Genomic DNA, 26,193 nt, shown 5'->3' with positions numbered 1-26,193 from the left:
TATACCAATGAAGTAAGATAGCAGTTGGGAGAAGTGGGGGAATTATTTCTGGATCAGAGAAAGGGAGAAACTCCATAGATTCATGGAATTTGAGCTTGTCTTTGTTAAGATAGCCTTTGAAGGATTTTTACTGATACAGAGCAAGGGCATTATCCTTGGAACAGTGTGAGTAGTGGCACAGAGGCAGAAAAGTCTAGGCTGTATTTAGGGAATTGTACATAAGCCAGTTTCCATAAAGGTAAATAGTGGGAAAGAAAGATGAAAGAATAGTTAGGGTTCAAATGAGAGCATCTTGAATGTGCGGCTGATATCTGGACTTCATTCTGTAATCCAGATAATATCTGGACTTCATTCTGCTCAGGAAGAAGACATGATCAGTGTTCTGCTTTAAGGTGACAGTGGATAGTTTATAAAAGTCAGAAGCAGATAACAGGATATTGAATCCAGAAGGAAAGTAAAAGGAATCTGAGATGATAGTAGTAGGATTAGAAAGGAAGTAATAGCTTCAAGAGATCCTCAGATAGAATATATAGGATCTGGCAGGTAATCAGATGGGGAACCGAAGGTGATTCTTAGATTTCATGAATAAGTTAGAATAGTAAGACAGAAGAACAGATATGTTAAAATCAAGAAAGTAAGAAATATCATTTTGGAACATGATTATCTTGATAATCATATTCTAATTTGACAATTAGAAAAGACAATCATTGTCTTTATGTTATGTGATTCATTTCCCAAAAGGAAATGTCTAACAGTATGGATTTGGGACTAAAGATGGTTTTAGGAGCCTGGTGTAGAGATGCAGAGAGAGGATTTGATATCATGATTCAAGAAAAGCACACACAGACATCAGAGAGGAGAACAATGCTTTGGGGAATAGCCCATGTTCAAGGCACTGTAGAAAATGCTTCATGGAGCGCCTGGGTGGCTCAGTGGGTTAGAGCCTCTGCCTTCGGCTCTGGTCATGATCCCAGGGTCCTGGGATCGAGCCCCACTTCGGGCTCTCTGCTCCGCGGGGAGCCTGCTTCCTCCTCTCTCTCTCTGCGCCTCTCTGCCTAGTTGTGATTTCTCTCTGTCAAATAAATAAAATATTAAAAAAAAGAAAGAAAATGCTTCATATACTTAATATAGTCTTTGCAACTAAGGTGAAGCAATTATCTTCATGTGAGAGATGAAAGACGTAATTAATAAGTGTTGGCTCCAGGGTTTAAATTTAGGTCAGCCTAACTGCTACAACACATTGCAAGGCAATCAAAGAAGTAGGGGAAGAAAAATGAGGGAAATGAATTGTCATGAGAATAAAGAAAGAAAAGCCCAAATATCTTAATGAACTATGTGGTGGCCATGGTAAGGAAGACTGGTAAGGAAGCAAATGTCTTCAGATAGTTCTTAGTAACTCCAGCTTTTGTTGGGAATGAGTGCCAAGGCCACATAGATGCCAGGCTTAGGTACATCAGGAAAGGCTATGAAGGGATCTTGAACTGTGCTTGGCCTAACTGGAGATTGAGTTTCATCTACAATTACACATTTGAACTTTACTCAAACACTTATCCCAGAAGTATCCAGGTGATTTTCCAACCTTCTTTTGAGCAGGTAAAACTGCTTTTTTTAACTTAAAATAAAGGAAAATACCAGATAAATGTAGAGTTATTCAAGTTGAGAGAAAGGAAATGCCCTCTACTTCCTCCTTGCTCCTCTCTACACTTAACTGTATTTCAGGCCCAGAGGCACCTGCCTGCTTTACATAACACCATTTGAAAACCCCTGCTATACTTTTTCTTTTTTGTGAATGAGAAAGGGAAGTGATTATTATTATAGATAAGAAAATCTAGAAAAGTGAAAGTAAAAGTCATTTGCTTTAGGTGCAAATAATTTAGGAATCTAGCTTTAAATAGAACAGAGGTTTCCAAACTCCCCATTAGTCAGTGTTCTTTCTGGCCCTTGACTCCAGTTATAAAACAAATTTTATTTGTTTCAAAGGAACATTTGCTTTCTAAGATTGCATTCAACAGACATTTGTTAACTACCTATATGTGCAAAACAGTTAAGACTAAACAGTAGCTTACTTTTATAGACTAAAAGAAAAGGAAAATAAACTATCCAAAAACATATTTTACTACTTAATAAGGAGTTTACATTGTGAGACTGCAAAATTACAAGCACCAGGAGGAGATTATTTGGTCAGACCCAATTTAAAGCTCTAGGCAGACAAGAGAGGGTTTTTGTAGCACACAACTGCTTTATAAAACCTGTCTTCTAGATGAAGCAGATAACTCCTGAGGAAGACCCGGAGTTTGAAAATAGAAGCAGCAGCTAAGAAACTATAGTATTTTGTAGGTTCCTTTCTACCCGTTTTGTATTCGAAGTTTATATTAATCTTTAGGTTTTTGTGTTTTTGTTTTGTTTTGTTTTAAACCACCTGAAACCAAATCCAAGTTATTTGAAAGGTTATTCAAGGTCTATGAATCACTTTTGGAAGAAGCAGGTTGAAAATCAAGGTACTGAGACTCACTTCACTTTCCCTATCTAGAGAAAACAGAAGAGAAAAAAAAAAAGAAAGAAAATCCACAACAAAGGAATATAGCAAGTTCCCAAAGCCAAGAAGCTGTTAGAAATAGGAAACAGAAGGAAATTTTGTCATCTAAATGGTCTCATAGACAAATATATGTTTCAACATCCTCCTACCCCTCCCAGAATTTTAAAGAAGGTCCTTGATTTCCTGAAGTGTTTTCCTATCACAAAGTAGTTGTGATTGAAATTAAGAGATGAAGCGGGGACTGTAACTGAGAAGAAAGGGAAAATGTGGAGTCCTGGTGGGTTTTGGACTGTGCTTCTTGAAAGCATTTTGGGTAAACTTCCTTTTTAATTGTGTATGTGCTTCTATTGCTTAAAAAAATTTTTTTTTGTTAGCTTTGCTGAGATTCATGTGATATGAATTGGAATTGGGGAACCTGATTTCTGGAGTAACTAGGGATTTGTGAGTTGGATATAATAGCTAACTCTGGGAAACCTTAATGGAATAGTCTGAAAGCTTTCATGATTTTGTATGGCAGTCTGGGGGAAATATAGGTCTTAGTTTTAGTCAGGGGATGATCGGCACATCTGCTTCTGTGTCAGAGTCCTATCCTCAGATTCTGACATGCAGAAGTTTGTTCCTTTGTTGATGGAAAACTGTATTCACTGAAAGACAGATTTGTTCACTAAGAGCCAATTATGAATTGTATGCATGCAGTCTATGACAATATAGTACTGAGAGTCATCAGCTATGCTGGTATCACAAATATGCCACTGCCAGACTTCACTGTGTTTTTTATAGTTTATGTAGTTTTCAGACAGAGCTAAATATAAGCTTAAAGACTTTCTCCAACCTTTATATTTAGTAAATTTACTAATTTTTTATGTATAATAACTGGGAAGGGGGGATGCAAGATGCTGGCAGCACAGAATCACAGTTAGTGCTTGGAGGAACTTGAAGTTGGTTTGTACTATTTTGCCAGTTGGAAGACTGGAAACTGGTAGATCAATACTCCATCCCCAACCCCAAGTTTCAGTAAAGTTGTCTTTATGTTATGTGATTCAGTTCAAGGACTAGGCAGCTTAAAGATTATCAGCTAAAGGTGGGACCTGTTATTTCTACCTTGCATTCTCATACCTAAAAGAAAGAGTTTCAGATTCTATAACCGTGTCTTTTTTTTTTTTTTTTTAAGAGAGAGAGAGAGAGGGAGAACATGAGCACACATGTGAGAGTGGTGGGAAGCGGGGAACAGAGGAAGAGGGAGAGAGAAGGTTAAGCAGGCTCTGATCTCAGCTCAGGCCCTGACATGGATTCAGTCCCACAATCCCAAGATCATGACCTGAGCTGAAATCAAGAGTTGGATGCTTAACTGACCAAGTCACCCAGGTGCCCCAGATCCTATAACCATGTATTAGAGATGCTGGTGCTATTCCTTGATTTCTCTTCAATGCCTTTTCTTATAACTCTAGTGTTTTCCAACCTTCTTTAAAATGTAATGAGCCTTGCCCCCAAATATTTAGTAAGTACAAAGGGAAAAATAGTAAGTTTACAGTGGAGAATTCTGGCAGACACCATCTTAAGCAATCTAGGTTCATATCACCAGAAATATACATGACAGCACATATCCCCTGAAAGGATGCACTGAGAAGGGCACATCAGACAAACCCAAGTTGAGGCACACTCTACAAGACAATTGGTCAGTACCTTTCAAAAGTGTCAAGATCGGGGTGCCTGGGTGGCTCAGTGGGTTAAAGCCCCTGCCTTTGGCTCAGGTCATGATCCCAGGGTCCTGGCATCGAGCCCCACATCGGGCTCTCTGCTCAACAGGGAGCCTGCTTCCTCCTCTCTCTTTGCCTGCCTCTCTGCCTACTTGTGATCTCCGTCTGTCAAAAAAATAAATAAAAATCTTAGAAAAAACAAAGTGTCAGGGCGCCTGGGTGGATCAGTGGGTTAAAGCCTCTGCCTTCCACTCAGGTCATGATCTCAGTGTCCTGGGATCGAGCCCCGCATTGGGCTCTATGCTCAGCAGGGAGCCTGCTTCCTCCTCTCTCTCTTTGCCTTCCTCTCTGCCTACTTGTGATCTCTCTCTGTCAAATAAATAAAATTTTAAAAATCTTAAAAAAAAATAAATGTGGTGACCCAAATTGGCCTTTTCTTTCAATAAGGGTTATTTAAAAATTACTCTCCTGGGGCGCCTGAGTGGCTCAGTGGGTTAAAGCCTCTGCCTTCAGCTCGGGTCATGATTCCAGGGTCCTGGGATCCAGCCCCGCATCGGGCTCTCTGCTCAGCGAGGAGCCTGCTTCCCTTCCTCTCTATCTGCCTGCCTCTCTGCCTACTTGTGATCCCTGTCTGTCAAATAAATAAATAAAATCTTTAAAAAAAAATAAAAAATTACTCTCCTGAATAAGAGAGGAAGGGTATTTCATATGATTGGTATATTTACTTCTTTAGTTCTTCTGGTATTTAATTTAACTTTAATTTTTTAGTTCTTTTATTATTATGTGTTGAAGAGATGTAAAGTTTATAATAAATGTGTAAGTTTAAACAGTAACAATAACAGGAACACAAGTGTAGCTTGAAGCTGTCAGTGTGCCTTTTCCATCTTCCCCACCCTCTCCTAATCTTTATCTTTAATTTTGTACTTTTCATTCTCTTGCTTCTCTTTATAAGTTTACCTTGAAAATATGTGTCCCTAATGATACAGTTTTGCACGATTTTTAACTTTATGTATGTGAACTATCATATGCATTCTTTTGCAATTTCCCCCCTAAATATCATATTCCTGAGATTTAATCATGTTAATGTGCTTACCTATAGTTCATTCATTTTCACTTCTATGTAGCTTTCCATTATATGGACATACCACCGGTTACTTCTCTATTCTATCATTAATAGCTTTTTGATTGGTTTCCAGTTTTGCTGTTAGGAAGAATGCTACCATACACATCCTTGTATATGAGATATTATGAGAGTCTCTCTAGGGTGTATACATAAAATGGACTGGCTGGATTGTAGGGTAAATGCCCCATTAACTCTAAAAGTTAAATTGTTTCCCAAAGTAGTTGTTCAACAGTATGTAAGTGTTCCACTGGTTCTACTTTTTCTCTGGCACAGTATTATTAGACTTAAAACTTTTTACCAATTTAGCAGGCATGTATATTAAAATTTTAAAATGTTGCCATTTATTGTCTACTTTTGAAAAAAGATTTTATTTATTTATTTGACAGACAGAGATTACAAGTAGACAGAGAGGCAGGCAGAGAAAGGAAGGGAAGCAGGCTCCCTGTTGAGCAGAGAGCCCGATGTGGGGCTCGATCCCAGGACCCTGAGACCATGACCTGAGCCGAAGGCAGAGGCTTTAACCCACTGAGCCACCCAGGTGCCCCTGATTGTCTACTTTGAATCAAGCACTGTGGCAGACATTTTCATACCTTATTGAACTTAATCCTTTCATAACTCTTCTTCTCAGTCCTGTAATAGAAACGAATGTTGTACTTGGTTTGTAATACATAATTACCCCCAACTTTCCATCTCTCTGACAGATTTATTCTTTCATGGGCCTTTCAACATCCTGTATCTCCCTCATTTATTTCCTCTTTCCTTTTTTAAAATCTCAGTCCAGAAGAAATTTGAGGGAAGGCTCTGTGATTTCTAAGTACTTAATAACTTGCCCCAGCTCACACTGTCATTAATTAGTAGCAGACTGAAATTAAACCTGGTTCTGTAGCTCCTAATCTTTTTCTTTTCTCTTGTCTTTTCTTTTTTTCCTCTCTCTTCCCTTCTTCCTCCCTTCCCTGACATTCTTCCCCTCTGAAGTTTTTCTTTTGTTTTCCTTTTCCTCCTCTGAGTTAAACAGCTTAAATATACTTTCCACTTGGCTGCTATGTATTGTGATGTGCATGCAGAGAATGTCACCAGATTGGGTGAGTTCCTGATTCTAGCTAAACAGTCGTTACTCAGGCCCCTGGCTGGCCAGTAAGTGCCTTATAACCATTTGACATTTCTAGCTATGCTCCTTGTGTGGATTTGGCCAGACTACTCTCTCAGAGCTGCTGATGGCCCTGCAGGGGATAGAGAGAAGCCAGAACTTCAGGACAACCCATACTTGGCTCTTCTTTCTTGGCAGCTGTAGAAACCCCAAGCCTACTGTGAAGATGTAGGCAACTTACAGTAGGACTGGATGCCTAGAGAATGGTCATATTAGAACTGCTAATATTAGTCAGGAAAACACAGATTCTATTGACAGAAGAAACAGACAGTAGGTTGGGATGCAAACTTTGCAGCCAACAAGCACAAATAATCTTGTTTGGCCTGCACAGTATTTAATTTTCTTTCTTTTTCATTTGGACACTTTTATAGGAAGCATGTACTCTCCAGTTTGTCACAATACCCGGCATTTCGTTTCCTATTGTTTTACATCTAATTGCTGATAACTTCCTGGCCCCTATTTGAGTTATTTGATGCAACTCTGCCTAGATTATTGAAATCTAAATTTTATCCTTAATGAGGTCACTTGGGCCTCACACAGAGCAGAACTTAAAGATAAATTGTTATTCCAAATCATAATATTCCAGCTAGTTGTGTGTGGGTTGTTTTTGTGTTTTTGTTTTGTTTTGTTTTTTGTTTCTCCTGATCTTGGCTGGAAATATCCTTTTATTTAGACTTTACATTTCCCTAGATTTATAAATTTTTCCCCATCTAACCCTGTTTGGGATGATTAAGATGAAAACACCTATAAAGTTTTCTAGTCTTGGCTTATCTACACTTAGTGACTTGTGAGACCTGTAAGAAATTAAATAGATTTAATAGTATATATGTACTATTTCCATATACTCCTTTCTAGAGAATTTCCATATACTCTTCACACACTGTATTTTTTCTTATATACCATATTAGAACAATTACACACAATTTTAATTAAAAACAATTACACACAAATTTAATTAAAGATTAAAATAATCTTTATAATAATTAAAATGGCCTTTTCTCTGTGTGGTTAAGGATAAAAAGAAAGAAGAGTTTTTCTGTATAGCAAACTCTTGGGGTTTCATAAAGTAGAATTTTCAAATGGTTAAAAAACATGACTCATATAAATACAATGAGCAGGTGTCAAATATTTTACATAACTCATTAATTAATGATGTAATCAGAAATAAGTTAAGACCAGTTCAAATGAAAATGTAGGAGCTAAGTGTTTACAGGAAATTTAATAAAGGTTAAGATTTCTGAATTATACATAAAACTAATTGAAGTACTAAAGTGCACAAGTCATAACCTTTGGAGTTATCTTTTTCATCAAACAAAAAATATTTGTATCTCTATGGGATAGAAATCTACACGTTAAGCTCTGCCTACAGAGTTATAGAATAGTCCCATCAATAGAAAATTAGATGTCAGTCAAGAACTGCACTAAGAAGAATGCCTGGATGGCTCAGTTGTTTGGGCAACTGCCTTTGGCTTGAGTCATGATCCCAGAGTCCTGGGATTGACTCCCGTATCGGGCTCCCGGTTTGGTGGAGAGCCTGCTTCCCTCTCTGGTCCTTTCCCTTCTCATGCTGTTTCTCTCTCTCTCTCAAATAAGTAAAATCTTAAAAAAAAAACTGTACTAAGAGACACCCAATAATTATTTTGCCTGTTTTCAATGCTCTGTTACAGATAATTTTTCTGACAAAATGTAGTCATCAGTCTAGATTTGATTGCCAGAAAGTGGAATCTGTTTGCCAAGCTTTGAAAATATAGCTTTAAGATGAGGACATATGAAATGAATTATAAAATTTAGCATATGTATCTTAGAGGTAGATTATTTTGGATTTCAGAGAATAAGTTCCAAATTTCTTAAGTACATGTTTAAGTGGAATGGTATTGGCATGAGAAATTCTTATACTGAATCTTTATTTCCTTTGCAGAAATTCCATGGAATTATAGTTGGTACTATTCTGCAATGTCTCTAGTTGAAAGCCAAAGTGAAGACAGACAAAGTGAAGGTAGGTGAACTTAGTAAATATCTAAGTCTCTGTGTCATTATTATGCATGCATAAGTTCACGTGCTAATATACATATGACAGACAAAACTGACTGCCAGTCTATCAATCAGACCACACCAATCTACCAAACAACTGACCAGGAAAGGAAATATACTTTGCAGAAGTAAGTACTTTGTCCTTACAAGTACAGGCTCCTCTCTTTGGTTATCTGAGAATTCTGATGTGAGTAGTTCATCTCTTTTGTATTTTTATCTATTTTTATTTTATATTGTACTTTTATTTGGAAATTCACCAGAAAGGTCTGTGTTCCTTTTCCTCTCCTCATCCTTCACAGCTGCCTCCTGCTAAAAAGAAGTGGTCAGTGTGAAAAGAAGTTGCTGAAACAGAGAAGGTCCTCCTTTGCAGACTCTTTGTGGATGGAGCAAATAGATCTGGCTATGATATTAGGATTTCCATACTGTTTCCATGCTTTCCTGTGGTGAATCCAAGTACTATAGGGAGCTGGAGTAATCACACCTAAGCCTGACATGAGAAAAAATTTTTTTCTGACATAAAATTTTCAAAAAGGAAGCCAGAATGTAGTTCTATATTTAGAACTGACTGACATGAAAAAAATTTTTTCTGACATAAAGTTTTGAAAGAGCAAGCCAGAATGTAGTTCTATATTTAGCTTCCTTTTGAGGAATGGAAAAGGTGCAGAGAATGAAATTAGGTTACTGATTTCAGGTCACACTAAACCTCTTTACTTTCTGTCATTGTGCAGTTGTCTGATTCCTGGAGGGAACTTATTTCAAGAGCACGTAGTTCTATAAAGAAGAATTCCATCCCGGGGCACCTGGGTGGCTCAGTGGGTTAAAGCCTCTGCCTACAGCTCAGGTCATGATCCCAGGGTGCTGGGATCGAGCCCCACATTGGGCTCTCCGCTCAGCGGGGGGCCTGCTTCCTCCTCTCTCCCTCTGCCTGCCTCTCTGCCTACCTCAAATACATAAATAAAGTCTCTTAAAAAAATTTAAAAAATTAAAAAAAAAAAAAGAATTCCATCCCAAGGGCACAGGCTTTAGTTCCAGGAAGAGGAAGTCAGGGATGTCCCAACTGAGGGAAAAACAGGGAGTCCTTTCCTACTCTCAGAACTGCTAGAGGAAAGAAGGGCAGGGAAAACAAGTTAACTGACCAATTTCTCCTACATCGTCTTATGAACAGAAAATATGGGAGAGAATACTTGAGGGAACAGTAAATTCAAGGCAAAAGAACAAGTGGCAGTCCTCAATAAAGACTGATTTAGACTCAACAAATATTGATTGATCATCAAATGAATGCCAGCCACTGTGGTACATGCTGGCAATACAATGGCAACAAAACTATATAGAATCCCTGCTCTTATGGAAATTATGGTTTAGTGAAGGACAGCCGTTAATTAAGTAATAACACATCAAATAATAGCACAGAGAAATATCAAATTACATCTATAATAAGTGCTGTGAAGTAAAGATCATATGGGGGCATAGGTTAAGAGCATGGATTCTGGAGCCATACTGTTTAGGCTTCAATCCTAGCTCTGCCACTTACTATGTTATCTTGGGCAAATCTCATTTCTCTATGCTACAGTTTTTCATCTATGAAATCAGGCTAATAATAGTGCTATCTTGTAAGTGTGTTGTGAGGATTGAATGAAGTAATATTTGTAAAGCACTTAGGACAGTATCTGGTACATGGTAAACACTAGGTAAATATGTAAAAAGAATAATCTAATCTACAGGAGCTTTGATGTTTTTGTTGTTGTTCAGGAAGATAATTAAGAACTTGAACTTTTTTTTCACTTTTTTTTTTAATTTCTTTTCAGCGTAACAGTATTCATTGTTTTTTGCACCACACCCAGTGCTCCATGCAATACGTGCCCTCCCTATTACCCACCACCTGGTTCCCCCAAACTCCCACCCCCCGCCCCTTCAAAACCCTCAGGTTGTTTTTCAGAGTCCATAGTCTCTCATGGTTCACCTCCCCTTCCAATTTCCCTCAATTCCCTTCTCCTCTCCATCTCCCCATGTCCTCCATGTTATTTCTTATGCTCCACAAATAAGTGAAACCATAGGATACTTGATTCTCTCTGCTTGACTTATTTCACTCAGCATAATCTCTCCCAGTCCATCCATGTTGCTACAAAAGTTGGGTATTCATCCTTTCTGATGGAGGCATAATACTCCATAGTGTATATAGACCACATCTTCCTTATCCATTCGTCTGTTGAAGGGCATCTTAGTTCTTTCCACAGTTTGGCAACCGTGGCCATTGCTGCTATATACATTGGGGTACAGATAGCCCTTCTTTTCATTACATCTGTATCTTTGGGGTAAATACCCAGCAGTGCAATTGCAGGGTCATAGGGAAGCTCTATTTTTAATTTCTTGAGGAATCTCCATACTTCTCCAAAGTGGCTGCACCAACTTGCATTCCCACCAACAGTGTAAGAGGGTTCCCCTTTCTCCACAGCCTCTCCAACACACGTTGTTTCCTGTCTTGCTAATTTTGGCCATTCTAACTGGTTTAAGGTGGTATCTCAATGTGGTTTTAATTTGAATCTCCCTGATAGCTAGTGATGATGAACATTTTTTCATGTGCCTGATAGCCATTTGTATGTCTTCATTGGAGAAGTGTCTAAGAACTTGAACATTTATAAATGGGGTTATTTCAAAAGTCCAAAGTTTTACCAGTGAAAAATAATTGAAACCACTTTTCCTGGCCTAAACCCCTTTAAGTAGGCAAATCCTACCTACTACCTTAGAGTTATTGCTTGTGCTGTTTTGAGTGGTGAGCAATTAATATTGATCCATCCAAAGTGTTGGCCTTTTAGCTTGAGTCAACAAAATAACAGTGGCAAAGTAATTTGGCTTCTTCTCTTTTCTAGGCTATCAACCTATTCTGATTGGAAAACTTAGAGTGCATAGAGTAAATATTGACTGGTTCTAGTGTCTTGCTTATCTACCGTCTCCTTTCTATTTTTTACCACTTTCTTAGTTCAGCCTGTCGTCATTTTGAAAGTTGACTATTACAGTACTCTTTTAAGTCATTGTTATGTCTGCGATCTCTTCCTCTGTAAATCCATCATCTTAATCTTCTGAAATTCCAATTTTATCATGTTTTTCCCAGCTCAGAGTCTTTCTGGGATTCCTTGTCAGCTACTAATAATTTTAAGGTCATCAGCCTAACATTAAAGCCCTGACTTTATAGGCTTGTTTCCTGCCTCCTTCAGACTCTTCTTACTTCTGTACTATCATACAACTTGTCTGGTCTCGGTGCGAAACTTTTCATTAGGTTCTTCTTCCTGCCCACGTACCTGTCTCCTATGTTTATATTGAACCTATATTCATCTTTTAGATTTAGTGCAAGTTTATCTCCATGAAGCCTTCTCTGGCAATTCCAGCCACTAACCTCCCCTGCCTCCACCCCTGCATTGTCTTTCCATCTTGATTACTTACAGTGCTAAGCTTCTGCAGTTTTTAAAAATAATAGCTTTATTGAGATATAACTTACATGCCATTGAATTACCCTTTTAAAGCATACAATTTAGTGATTTTTAAAATATATTAATGGAATTGTACTACCATGACCATAATTTAATTTTAGAACATTTTCATCACCCCCGAAAGAAACCCCATACCCATTAGCAGTCACTCCCAATTCCTGCCTTCCCCAGCCTCTAGCAACCACTTTCTATCTCTTTTGATTTGCCTATACTGGACATGGCATAAATAAAATCAAAATTTTATTTTGATAAAAATATTTATTTTGATTTTTTGGCCTTTGTGACTGGCTTTTTTCACTTACTATTTTCAAGATTCATGTTGTAGTATGTATCAGTACTTCATTCCTTTATAATGCTGAATACCATTCCAGTGTATGTATATACCACAATTTATCCATTCACCAGTTGATAGACATTTGGGTTGTTTTCACTCTGGAGGTATTATGAACAATACTGCTATAACCATTCATGTATAAGCTTTTGTGTGAACATATCATGTCAATTTTCTTGAATCTACAATTCATTTTAAGTCTTTCTTATATCCTATTTTGAATTCTTGCTTTACTGTTTTGGATATATCTACTAAATTGTAATTGGCACAGTGCCTACAGAGTTTCCTCTGTTTTGGAAAGTATATATGTATACATTTATATGTAAATACCCTGAAAAGGAAGGGATGCAAAGGGTATACACCAGTCTGTTAAAGATGCTTTCCTTGGGAAAAGGAGAAAGAGGGGAAAGGAAACTTAACTTATTTTCCTTTATATTTCTGATTTTAGAACTTTTACATTTAATATGTATTTATGTGTACCTTTGGATTGTTTGAAAAATCATTAAAGAAGAAGTGTAGGGGCTCATGGGTGGCTCAGTGGGTTGAACCTCTGCCTTTGGCTTGGGTCATGATCTCAGGGTCCTGGGATTGGGCCCCCACATCAGGCTCTCTGCTTGGTGGGCAGCCTGCTTTCCCCTCTCTCTCTGCCTGCCTCTCTGCCTACTTGTGATCTCTCTCTCTCTGTGTCAAATAAGTAAATAAAATCTTTTTTAAAAAAGGAAAGTGTAATCACAAAAGGAGGGAAGCTGGAGAAACTAAAAGGAAAGGACAGAAAAAGAAAAAAAAGGAAAAAATAGGAAGGAGGGACATAGATATTGTGGCATTTGGAGCATAAAATTAATCAGAGCTTTAATAAAAGAGTCTTACACAATACCACATTTAAACACAAAAAATAGACATGTATATTGTATAACTGTGAATATATTACAAACCATTGAACTGTACATTTTATTTACAATAGGTGACTTGTGGGACACCTGGGTGGCTCAGTGGGTTAAAGCCTCTGCCTTCAGCTATCATGATTCCAGGGTCCCAGGATCAAGCCCCGCACCGGGCTCTCTGCTCATCGGGGAGCCTACTTCCCCCGCTCTCTGTCTCTGCCTGCCCCTCTGCCTACTTGTGATCTCTTCTGTCAAATAAAGAAATAAAATCTTAAAGTAAAATAAAAAATATAATAAATAGGTAAATTATATGGTATGTATATCTCAATAAAGTTATTTAGAATAGAAAAGACATCTATAGTTTTTAGAGTTAGTTTCTAGAATTATGTTTCTTTAGAAAATGTAAAGCAACAGTTGAAATAATTCGTAGGAAATTTTCCTGACCCCAGTAAAAGGAGCAAGGTAGCAAGATAAAGTACATAATTCCCAATTAAATTTGCATCTCAATAAATAATAATTTTTTAGTATAAAAATGTCCCATATAAATATTTAGGACATACTTTGGTTTTGTATTTTTAATTGCTAAGCCTGGAAATCATAAAGGGAATTAAGTTTTGAATCTCTTAGAGTGAAATTGCTTCTTTAGTATCACCAGGATTTTATTATTAGATCCAGCTTTGTGTGAATGGCATTTTGTTTCTAAGTGATGGACTTGATTATAAGTTTCCCAACCTCTCATCTCCTATCCCAAGGAAGTTTTTATGATTGGGAAACCCTGAAAGTGATATCTAGCAGTTCAATCAAACATGATCAATTTTACCTTTACCACATTGATTAAAAAATCATTGGCTCTACTTTCCAAATGATGTCAGAATAGCAAAGCACCACTCCCAACTTCCGTCTATGTGGAGTGATATGAAGGATATTCCTTTCAGCTTCTCCCTTGAGAGAAGAGGGAAGAAACCCAAGGTTTCCAATAGGAGTAGTGGATAGGACCTTTAGTTTTGTTTTTTGGGTTTGAGTTTGGTTTTGTTTTTGTTTTTTTTTTAAGATTTATTTATTTATTTTAGAGATTGAGAGAGGATAAGTAGGGGAAGGGGCAGACGGAAAGGGAGAGAATTTTAAGCAGACTCCCTGATGATCACAGAGCCCAGCATGGACTTGATGTCATGACCCTGAGATCATGACCTGAGCGGAAATCAAGAGTTGCATGCCTAACCAATTGAGCCACCCAGGAGCACCCCCCACCCTTTAGTTTTGATCATGTCTTGAACTGTGCCAACTGACTGATCTTCTCTGGTACCCTATTACTAAAGTAGGATTTGGTGGGTGCTTTGTTTTGTTTTGTTTGCTTTTATTACTATTTTGATTTTCTATTTTAGTACTATTTTATTTTCTTTCATTACTATTTTGATTGACCTTTGAGTAATTCTACTCTTATTTCCGCTCAACTTGTACAGGAGAGTTAGTGAAGCTATGGGGAGCATGGACAGAGGCAGAGATAACAGAAGAGCTATAGTAGCTCAAGAACTGGACTTTTCATAACATTCAAGACTTTAGTGAGCTTCCTCTCCAGATTCTTTTTTTTTAATTTAAAATAAATTTGATTTTATTTTTAAACTTTCAAAAAATTACAAGTACAGCACAAAGACTATCCATAATCTCCTCACCCAGATTTCTAATTGCTAATATCTTAACACATTTGCTTCATCTGTATATATGTGTGTACATACCATATATATTATATTTATATATAACATATCTCTTACGTATATAAAATTAGTTATTTTCTGAGCATTTTTTAAAAGATTTTATTTATTTGAGAGAGAAAGAGCATGAGACAGGAGGGCGTGGGAAGGGGAGAGGGAGAAGCAGATTCCCTGCTGAGCAGGGAGCCTGATGTGGGGCTGGATCTCAGCACTCTGGGATCATGACCAGAGCCAAAGGCAGCTGCTTAACTGTCTGAGCCACCCATGCACCCCATTTTTTGAGGCTTTTGAGAACAAGTTGCATCCATGATATCTCATCACCCCTAAATACTTGAATATATATTTCTCCTCATCGAGGACATTTTGCTACTTTGGCTACCATGTAACACTCCAAGTCAGGAAAGCAGCACTAATACAAAACCATCATTTGGTTAATTGACTTTTGTACCCCTCATGTCCCCTCCTTTTAAATTTCACTAACTTCCCTAACAATGTCTCTTCTTCCTTTCTGGCACACTATCCCTTCCAGTAACACATGCTCCTATGATCTCTTCAGCCTCCTCTTGTGTGAAACGTCTCTATTTTTCCCTGCCTTTCATGTTCTCAACATTTTTACCTCTTTTATTTGTTTATTTTACTTTCTTTCTTTTTAATTTGAGAATAGTTGACACATAATATTGCATTAGCTTCAGGTGCACAACATAGTGACTAGACAAGTTTATGCATTATGCTATGTTTACCACGAGTGTAGGCTTGGATCTATCCTGATACATCAATACATTGCTACTAAAATATTATTGGCTATATTCCTGATGCTGTGCCTTTTATTCCCATGACTTATTCAGGAAATACAAGCTTCCTGTTATGGAATGAATAAGTCTCCAGGTTCTTTTTGATACTACGCTCTACCCACCCTCTCCAACCATGCTGAATATCCTCCTGTTTGCTGACCTTGGCATAGAAAGATCTACAAAGGGGGCGCCTGGGTGGCTCAGTTGATTAAGCCTCTGCCTTTGGCTCACGTCATGATCCCAGGGTCCTAAGATCAAGCCCTGAGTTGGAGCAGGGAGCCGCCTTCTCCCTTTCCTCACCACTCATGCTTTCTTTCGCTATCTCTGTCACTCTCTCTCAAATAAATAAATAAATAAATTTTTTAAAAAAGATGCTTTCTCTCGTTATCTCTGTCTCTCTCAAATAAATAAATAAATAAATAAATAAAATCTTTAGAAAGAAAGGTCAACAAAAAATTAGCTGAGGTTTCTCTTTCAGCCCAGCTGTTCTGTGACTCTGTAGAAACTCTCACAAGCAGGAGGTGATTATCCTCCATCGGAGGGGTTTAGACAGAAATCTGACCACCATTTAACAAAGCATGTTTTCAACATCTACTTGTATGCTTATTCATTCAATGAATCTTCATTAAATCCCAGGCCTAATGCTGAACTAAGTAGTAGGATACAGAGATTTAAAGAAAAAAAAAAAGAAAGAAAAATAGGGTCTCTACCTTTACGTATCTCTTTGTTTAGAGGGAGAAGACTACAGTATTATAAATAAATAAGTGAGTTAAATGTAAACCATGAGACATAGTAGTGGATAGACTAAATCTGAAACATAATGAAATGATGATGAGAAAACAAATGAATTACTGTTTATTCTGCAGGACTACAGGCCCTGGCTTTCTTGTTATGACTCTCTTCTATGTCATTTAGGTATTCTACTTACCATTCCTTAGATGGAAATATTATTCGTTGGCTAAACTACAGATATCTTAAAGATGCAGTCTGTGGGGGTGCCTGGGTGGCTCAGTGGGTTAAAGCCTCTGCCTTCGGCTCAGGTCATGATCCCAGGGTCCTGGGATCAAGCCCCGCATCGGGCTCTCTGCTCAGCAGGGAGCCTGCTTCCTCCTCTCTCTCTCTCTCTGCCTGCTTATGATCTCCTTCTGTCAAATAAATAAATAAAAATCTTTTAAAAAATTATTAAAAAAAAAAAAGATGCAGTCTGTGAAGAAGAGATAGAAATTTTTTTGTGTGTACCCAAGACTTGAAGTCATATGTTTAGCTGAATCTACCGGTAGCTGTCATGTTTCATATTATACTATTTGATGACAAAGAGATAAATTGTGATTGTTTGGAATTTTTAAAATTCCATTATTCCTAAAGTGAAAAGGTGCCAAATAATCTGACCAGAAATTACAGAAATTGGCCAATTATCCTTCCTCTGACAGCTCTCCTCACTTTTGAATGGGAAAATTTTAGCCACATGCATTATGTGACTTGGGTGAAATCACCTAGACCTGTTGATCTAGAATGACTACAAGGGGCCATTACTGAGTTTCTCCCACTAGCACGTGGGCTTAATTGAGTTGGGAGTTTGGTGGTATAAGGAGAGAGGGCCTGACTAATCTGCTAGAGACTTGTACTCCTAAAAATCATCTCACTGTTTTTCTTTCTTAGCTGGAAGATTCCATTTGTGATTGAGTTCCCACTATGAGCAAGGAGATACTTGCTGAGATCCTCCTAAACCTGATTGCCACCTGACCAATGGCCTTCTTCCCTTTTTCTAGCTTCCTCCCTCTTCCTCCTGGTTACTTACTTTTCAGTGTGCCTCTTTCTCGAGTTCACTCTTAACAGAGCTCTTTTTTTTTTTTTAAGATTTTATTTATTTATTTGACAGATAGAGATCACAAGTAGGGAGAGAGGCAGGCAGAGAGAGAGGAGGAAGCAGGCTCCCTGCCAAGCAGAGAGCCCGATGCGGGGCTCGATCCCAGGACCCTGGGACCATGACCCGAGCGAAAGGCAGAGGCTTTAACCCACTGAGCCACCCAGGCGCCCCAACAGAGCTCATTTTCTTTTTTAGTTTCTGCCATTTCCTTGTCTAGGCAAATCTCCAATCTTCCGTGCTTTAACCCTTATAACCTGAGGTTGGATTACATCAAGACTGAATAAGAGCTAACTTTTTCACCCTGGCATTTGAATCAAAATACTAGCACTGTTAGACAAAGGCTTCTTCTCTTTTGACACTTCTCTTCTACTACCGTCCCACCAAGGGCTTGAGTAGAGTTCCCCTCAGTAGACTGTGGCTTTTGTACCCTTCTTTCTTTACTGACTAGATTAGCTTTGTACATCCACAGGAGATAGCTGAAAGTTCAAAAGGAAGTATGGGCCTCCCTGCTCAGTGGGCAGTCTGTTTCTTCCTTTCCCCTGTGTGTGCTCTCTCTCTCTGTGTCAAATAAGTAAATAAAATCTTTTTTTTTTAATATTTTATTTATTTATTTGACAGACAGAGATCACAAGTAGGCAGAGAGGCAGTAAGAGAGAGAGGAGGAGGCAGGCTCCTCACTGAGCAGAGAGCTCAATGCGGGGCTCAGTCCCAGGACCCTGGGATCATGACATGAGCCAAAGGCAGAGGCTTTAACCCACTGAGCCACCCAGGTGCTCCAATAAATAAAATCGTTAAAAAAAAAAAAAAAAGAATTGTTGTAAAGTGATACTGTATATGTCTTAATTTATTAATCCTCACAGTAACCTTATGAGTAGATATTATTATCATTTCAATTTTACAGATGAGGAAAATGAGTCTCAGAGAGGTTAAGTGATTTCCTCAAGGCTGCATAGCTGGTAAGTGGAGAACTGAGATTTAAAACTTGGCAGCCTGACTCAACTGCTCATGTTATTAGCCTCTCTTGGAAGCTACCAGAGTTTTATTTATTTGTTTGTTTGTTTGTTTGTTTATTTTTAATTTGACAAACAGAGATCACAAGTAGGCAGAGAGGCAGGCAGAGAGAGAGGGGGGGAAGCAGGCTCCCCGCTGAGCAGAGAGGCCAATGTGGGACTCGATCCCAGGACCCTGGAAACATGACCTGAGCCGAAGGCAGAGGCTTAACCCACTGAGCCACCTAGGGACCCGAGTTTTATTTAAACTCTAAGTCCAGTTCACATTTTATAATATCAAGTTGCCTTGCTTCACCAAGATGTCTGGCCCTTTCGGTTCAATTATTTTACCACCCACAGCCCAGCTCTGATCTCAACACAGGTCCCTGTGAAACCAGGCCTTCAGTCAATAGGCTGTAGACTGAACCCTTAGTTACCAAAGATGGATGCATTTTCCAGTCACCAGAGGCTGAGCTAGGTATTTGTGCCCTTGAGTTCCATAGTAAGGACCTCTTCAACTAGACTGTCTTCTAGATTCTCCTTGTCTAATCTAATTTCTAGTCTTCTGTTGTTCTAACCTCTCATCCATAATTCACATTTTGTCACTCTTGTTTCAGCCAAACAGAAATAAACTTTGAGTTAACAAGTAATGGGGTAAGCAATTAGTCATCCCAGTCTTTTCTCAACAGTAGTCACAAGCCCTAGCAAATTGGTTTTTTTTGTTGTTGTTGTTGTCGTTGTCGTTGTCATGGTCATTTTGGTGAATCTTGAATTAATCTTTTATTATCCAGTCTGAAAACTGCCTGCCTACCTTTATTGTCTCAAACATGACTGACTACTTTCTTTTGTTAGGCTTGTCTTCTGTCTCAGACTTTGAGTATCTTCTTCTAAATGGTTGTGCCAACTGACATTTTAACCACTTTTTTCATCATTCCTGTTTTTCCTTTTTTAGAGGCATCTTCTGAAATCTGACTTTGTAGCCTTGATTCGTCTTCCCTTCCTGTTGGAAATCCTATTTTCTTTTCTCCTTTTTCTTCTTTCATGGAAGATGTGATATCAAAGAAACTAGATGAAGGTTAGGTGAAGTTTACTCCTGCCCCCACTTTGGAGTCTCAGTCTACCTCCACCAACTCAGGCTCTGAACTTTGGGATCTACCTGCTTCACTTTACTCTTAAACTCAAAGAGGAAGTTATGTATTATGTTGTTGTGCAGAGCCTGGACTCCATGTGTATCTTGGGACTGGTGGGCTTAGAGAGAATAGCCCTCTGCATCCAGATGAGTTGCTGGAAAAACCTATTAGATCCTTGATAAATTAAAAAATAATCAGTAATATCTGGCATTAAATTTAATAAGAAATATAAGATACAATAAGAAAATATTAGAACTTCATGGAGAGTTACATATTTTTTAATAAATGGAGAGGCTGTGTGGGTTAGTTGGGTATGGTTAGAGGGGCAAATGGCGTGGGAGAGACTGATTTTAATTATCATTGCCTAAGTTGATTGAGTATGAACATAGAAGATTAGCCTACTCAGGGATTAAATAAGCTCAACACTGGTAGAAATACCAATGCTTCCCTGACACTCTGCCCTAATCAGGCAACTGTCTGGGCCCCTGGAAAAGTCCCTGCACAAATTGCATAGGCCAACTAGCAACTCTAAATCCTAGATGCGGCTAAATTATCTGAGCCATACCTGTTCCACTTCTTCAGATAACGTAAGCTATAATGGTTAGCTAAAGCTCTTGTATCACAAGGTTGTAAATAGCCACTAACTTGTCAAAACAAGGCACAACAAAAGATCCTATCAGTTCCTTTCAACTTTACCCATCTTCATTCACTTAATCCTAGTAATCACCGGAATGAAACAATGTGAAAGAAAATGCACTAGTTTGGTAGAACACACAAGGGGTGCATAGCTGGATCGTAAACCTAGGCCAAGGAAGACTCATATGTATTGCTAGCAAAATAACTATACAGATAAAATCATAATAATGCACCAAAGAGTGGCTTCTCAGGGATACACCAACAACTATCTTCCTCACAGGGATATATAGTATGTCACTAAGTAGGGGACTAATAGTGCAAAATGTCAACTCCATCCCACTTAATCTGTATAATCTCTCAAATCCTGGAGTAAAACTAACTAAAAATCCCAGTTTTACCTTTCCTTTAATTTGTGTAGATCCCTGAACTTCCTCATAATTCTCTGTTTTTGTACTGCCCAATGTGCAGACTTCGGCCCCTTAGGTATTGTCTATAAGAAATTTACTCATAACTTTTTGATGTTTAGCAATTTTTGCTGATGGACAAAGGAGGAATAAGAGATTATGTGAAGAACCATGAAAGTCCCTGCCTTATCATTGTCTTATAATCTCCTCAGCTATATTTTAAAAGTCTATGATCTAAACAACAGGTGTTGCCGAGAATGTGGAGAAAAAGGAATCCTCGTACACTGTTGGTAGGAATGCAAACTGGTCCAGTTGCTCTAGAAAACAGTATGGAGGTTCCTCAAAATTAAAAAACAGAACTACCCTGGGACATCTAGGTGGCTCAGTCAGTTAAGTGTCCAACTCTTGATCTCGGCTCAGGTTTTGATCTCAGGGTCATGAGTTCAAGCTCCACACTGGGCTCTCTGCTGGACGTAGAACCTACTTTAAAAAGGGCAGGGGCTGAAGAATAGAACTATCCTACAATCAAGCAATTGCGGTACTGGCTATAAATCCAAAGAACACAAAACACCAGTGCAAAGGGACACATGCACCCCTGGGTTTATAGCAGCATTATTTACAGTAGCCAAGATATGGAAGCAGCCCAAGTGTCCATGAACTGATGAATAGATGAAAAAGATGTGGTATACATATACAATGAAATATTATTCATCCAGAAAAAAAACAATGAAATCTTTGCTATTTGGAGCTAGAGATGCTAAGCAAAATAAGTTAGAGATAGACAAATATGGTATGATTTCACTCATATGTGGGATTTATGAAACAAAACAAATAAGCAAGGGGGAAAAGAGAGAAATCAAGCAACAGACTCTTTTTTTTTTTTTTAAAGATTTTATTTATTCATTTGACACAGAGAGATCACAAGTAGGCAGAGAGGCAGGCAGAGAGAGAGGAGGAAGCAGGGTCCCTGCGGAGCAGAGAGCCCGATGCGGGGCCCGATCCCAGGACCCTGAGATCATGACCCGAGCCGAAGGCAGCGGCTCAATCCACTGAGCCACCCAGGTGCCCCCAAGCAACAGACTCTTAACTATAGAGAACAAACTGATGGTTACCAGAGGGGAGGTGGGTGGAGGGGGATGGGTAAAATTTGTGATGGGGATTAAGGAGTGTACTTATTGTGATGACATTGCATAATGTATGCAATTGTTTAATTACCATATTGTATGCCTGAAACTAATATATCACTGCATGTTAACTAACTGGAATTAAAATGAAAACTTTTTAAAAAGTCTATGATCTTATGCTCCTGAGAAATGTAATATCATTTCCCAGACCTGACTGTTTCTCCCATGGGAGGTAACTTGGCGTCTCAGTCTTGAGGAAACTGGACAAAATTATTCTGAAATTTATCAGAAGAGAAAGAAGAAGAGCCAAGAAGACTTAAAAAAAGACTTGCTATCCTGTATTAAAAGTTACATGATTTAAATGATACAAAATGGGACTGGGAGGGAGACAAACCATAAGAGACTCTTAATCTCAGGAAACAAAGGGTTGCTGGGGGGTTTTGAGGGAAGGGATAGGGTGGCTGGGTTATGGACATTGGGGAGGGTATGTGCTATATTGAGTGCTGTGAGTTGTTTAAGACTGATGATTCACAGACCTATACCCCTAAAGTAAATAATACATTATATGTTAATAAAAAAAAGTTACATGATTAATGCCACCTAGGGAGCCCAATTGGTTAAACATCTGACTCTTTTTTTAAGATTTTATTTATTTATTTGACAGAGAGATCACAAGTAGACAGAGGCAGGCAGGGGGTGGGGGAAGCAAGCTCCTCGCTGAGCAGAGAGCCTGATGCAGGGCTCGATCCCAGGACCCTGGGATTATGACTTGAGCCGAAGGCAGAGGATTTAACCCACTGAGCCACCCAGACACCCCTCTTTTTTTTTTCTTTAAGATTTGTTTATTTACTTATTTGACAGAGAGAGAGAGAGATCACAAGTAGGCAGAGAGGTAGGCAGAGAGAGGGGGGATGCAGGCTCCCTGCTGAGCAGAGAACCCAATGTGGGGCTTGATCCCAGGACCCTGAGACTATGACAGGAGCTGAAGGCTTAACCCACTGAGCCAGGTGCCCCAAGTATCTGACTCTTGATAACCGCTCAGGTAATAATCTCAGGTTGTGAGATCAAGCCCCACATTGGGCTCCATGCTAGGTGTAGAGCCTACTTAAGATCCTCCCCGCCTCCCACCACCCCATCTTTTAAAAAACAAAAGTGGAGAGGATGAGTTAAGATAGTCGAGGAGCAGAGGACCCTAAGTCTTGTCCCTCAAATACAGCTAGCTAGTTATCAACTCATTCTGAATACCTGAGAAATCAATCAGAGATCTGAGAAAAGAAATGCTGCAAGTCTACAAGTAGAAAAGCCATCTACCTTTTGGAAGGTAGGAAGTGCAGAGACTTGAATCAGGGGTGATACAGCTGAGGATATGACAGAGAGGAGGGAGTCTGCTTACAGAGGCTACTGCAAAGTATTATAAACAGTGGAGTGCAGAATTGGAACTCTTAGAAGTTTGCTACAGTGGGGAATGTCCTGGCTTAAAGGTGCTTAGGTGGTGAAATATTCCAGGATGTGACAGCATTGTCTGAGGACCCCAGAGTCAGAAGAAGAATGGGGGTGCCTGAGTGGGGCAGAGTTCCCAGATGTAGGAGTGGGGAAACAGGCTGAAAACAGCAAGTCTAGGTGCTGTCCTTCTGCTCTACATTGCCATAAACTGTGAACTATTACATGGTTGCACAATCACTTTCCTGGGAGGGGTCCAGCAAAAGGCAGAAGGTAGTGAGACCTTCCCCAGGAGAAACAGTGCAGTCTACTCCACAGAATCCATAAAATTTGGGATTTTGAAATTTAGTCACAGGCCTGAGATAAAAACAACTCAGTCACAGGGCAGGTGAACACAGAGTTCTGATGGAAACCAGGGAGACAAGAGTGATTGATTGCTTTTCTGTGAAGGCTCACTGAAGAATGGTGGGTGCAAACTTCCAGAACGGGGCTAGAGATTGGGGTGCCACCATATTCACCCCACCCATCAGTGCTGAAAGCCTTCAGGAGCAAAACAATGCTACATAATGGAATCTAGATCTGCTTACACTGAGCCCAGCCTCTGTGCAAGGGAGGCACATTTTCAGTAGGGCAAGTCCGTCTGAGAATCAGTACAACAGACCTCTCTGCCAGAAGACCAGCACAAACAACTGGATCACACCAAGTTTACTGACCACAGAAGGTTGCAAAGCTTCAGCTCCTGGGGAAAACAGTGTATGGTATTCTTTTTATTTTATTCTTTAGTCTTATAATATTATTTTGGGGGTTATTTTCTTATTTATTCAATTCTTTTTTATTGCTTTTTAATTATTATTTTTTTAAAAGACAGATTAGTTTTTTAAAAAAGATTTTATTTATTTATTTGACAGCGAGAGAGAGAGATCACAAGTAGGCAGAGAGGCAGGTAGAGAGAGAGTGAAAGGGAAGCAGGCTCCCTGCCGAGCAGAGAGCCCGATGTGGGACTTGATCCCAGGACCCCTGAGATCATTACCTGAGCCGAAGGCAGCGGCTTAACCCACTGAGCCACCCAGGCGCCCTAATTATTATTTTTTATATGTATGTTATATTTTTTATTTTTGTTTCTTTTTACTTTATTATATTTTATTTTTATATATATGTAAGTTTTACTGTCTTATTTTGGAACCTAGTTTCTTTCATTCTTTTTTTTTTTTTTTGATGGCAGCAAAGCAAAGTTTTGTGTTGTTTTGTTTTTAGCAAAGTAAGGTTTATAGAGTGATGGCAAAGTGACAGTACAAAGTTCCTGAGGAGGGGGAGGGGAGTCCAGTTTCTTTTAACAAGAGTTCTGGGCCAGATTCCCAGGCTTCCCAGAGGAATTCTACCAAACATTTAAAGAATTAATACCTATTCTTCTGAAACTCTTCCAGAAAATAAAAATGGAAAGAAAACGTCCAAACTCATCCTATGAGGCTGGCATTAGCTTGATCCCAAAACCAAGCAAAGATCCCACTAAAAGAAGAATTACAGACCAATATCCCTGATAGACATGGATGCAAAAATTCTTACCAAGATACTAGCAATAGGATCCAACAGTACATTAAAAGGATTATTCACCATGACCAAGTGGAATTTATTCTTGTGTTTCAGGGATGGTTCATTCAACATTTGCAAATCAATCAATCAAAGTGATATACCTCATTAATAAAAGAAAGGACAAGAACCATATTATCCTCTCAATAGATGCAGAAAAGGCATTTGGCAAAATACAGCATACTTTCTTGATAAAAACTCTCCACTGTGCAGGAGCAGAGGGAACATACCTCAATATCATAAAAGCCATATATGAAAGACCCACACCAAATGTCATCCTCAGTGGGGAAAAACTGAGAGCTTTCCCCCAAGGTCAGGAACACGGCAGGGATGTCAACTCTCCCCACTGTTGTTGCACAAGTATTGGAAGATGTAGCCTCAGCAGTCAGATAAGAAAAAGAAATAAAAGGCATCCAGATTGGCAAAGAAGAGGTCAAATTTTCATGTTTCACAGACGACATGATACTCTATATAGAAAATCCAAAAAACGCCACCAAAAATTTGCTAGAACTGATACAAGAATTCAGCAAAGTCACAGGATATAGAATCAATGCACAGAAGTCAGTTGGATTTCTATACACTAACAATGAGACAGAAGAAAGAAAAATCAAGGAATCGATCCCATTTGCAATTGCACCAAAACTCATAAGATATCTAGGAATAAACCTAACCAAAGAGGTAAAGGATCTGTACTTTGAAAACTATAGAACACTTATGAAAGAAATTGAGGAAGACATAAAGAAATGGAAAAACTAATGGTTAGGAAGAACAAATATTGTTAAAATGTTTATGCTACCCAAAGCAATCTATGCATTCAGTGCAATCCCTGTCAAAATAACATGAGCATTTTTCGCAGATCTGGACCAAACAAACTAAAATTTGTACAGAACTGGAAAAGACCCCAAAATAGCCAAAGGAATGTTGAAAAAGAAAATCAAAGCTGGAGGCATCACAATTCCAGACTTCAAACTCTATTACAAAGCTGTACTCCTGAAGACAATGTGGTACTGTCACACACATACACACACATAGATCAATGAAACATAATGGAGAACTCAGAAATGGACCCACAACTCTATGGTCAACTAATCTTCTTCAACAAAGCAAGAAAGAATATTCACATGGAGAAAAGACAGTCTTTTCAACAAAATGGTATTGGGAAAATTGGACAGTCACATGACGAAGAATAAACTGGACCATTTCCTTATACCATACATAAAAACAGACTCAAAACGGATGAAAGACCTAAATATGAGACAGGGAACCATCAAAATCCTGGAGGAGA

General features: G+C 38.8%; 1 protein-coding gene across 1 annotated transcript in view; it reads left to right on the top strand.

Annotated features, from left to right (window-relative positions):
* LOC123952567 (phospholipid-transporting ATPase FetA-like) overlaps nt 1-26,193 on the top strand; it is a 111,574-nt gene that overhangs the window by 7,564 nt on the left and 77,817 nt on the right. The window contains exon 2 of the mRNA XM_046021836.1: nt 8,422-8,499. Within this exon, the coding sequence (XP_045877792.1) occupies nt 8,457-8,499 (43 nt within the window). The 5' untranslated portion in view covers nt 8,422-8,456. The remainder of the gene's footprint in view (nt 1-8,421; nt 8,500-26,193) is intronic.

Source organism: Meles meles, chromosome 11 (assembly GCF_922984935.1).
Source record: "Meles meles chromosome 11, mMelMel3.1 paternal haplotype, whole genome shotgun sequence".
NCBI lineage: Eukaryota > Metazoa > Chordata > Mammalia > Carnivora > Mustelidae > Meles > Meles meles.
Note: the sequence above shows the minus strand (reverse complement) of the source record. Positions and strands in the feature narration are given on the sequence as shown.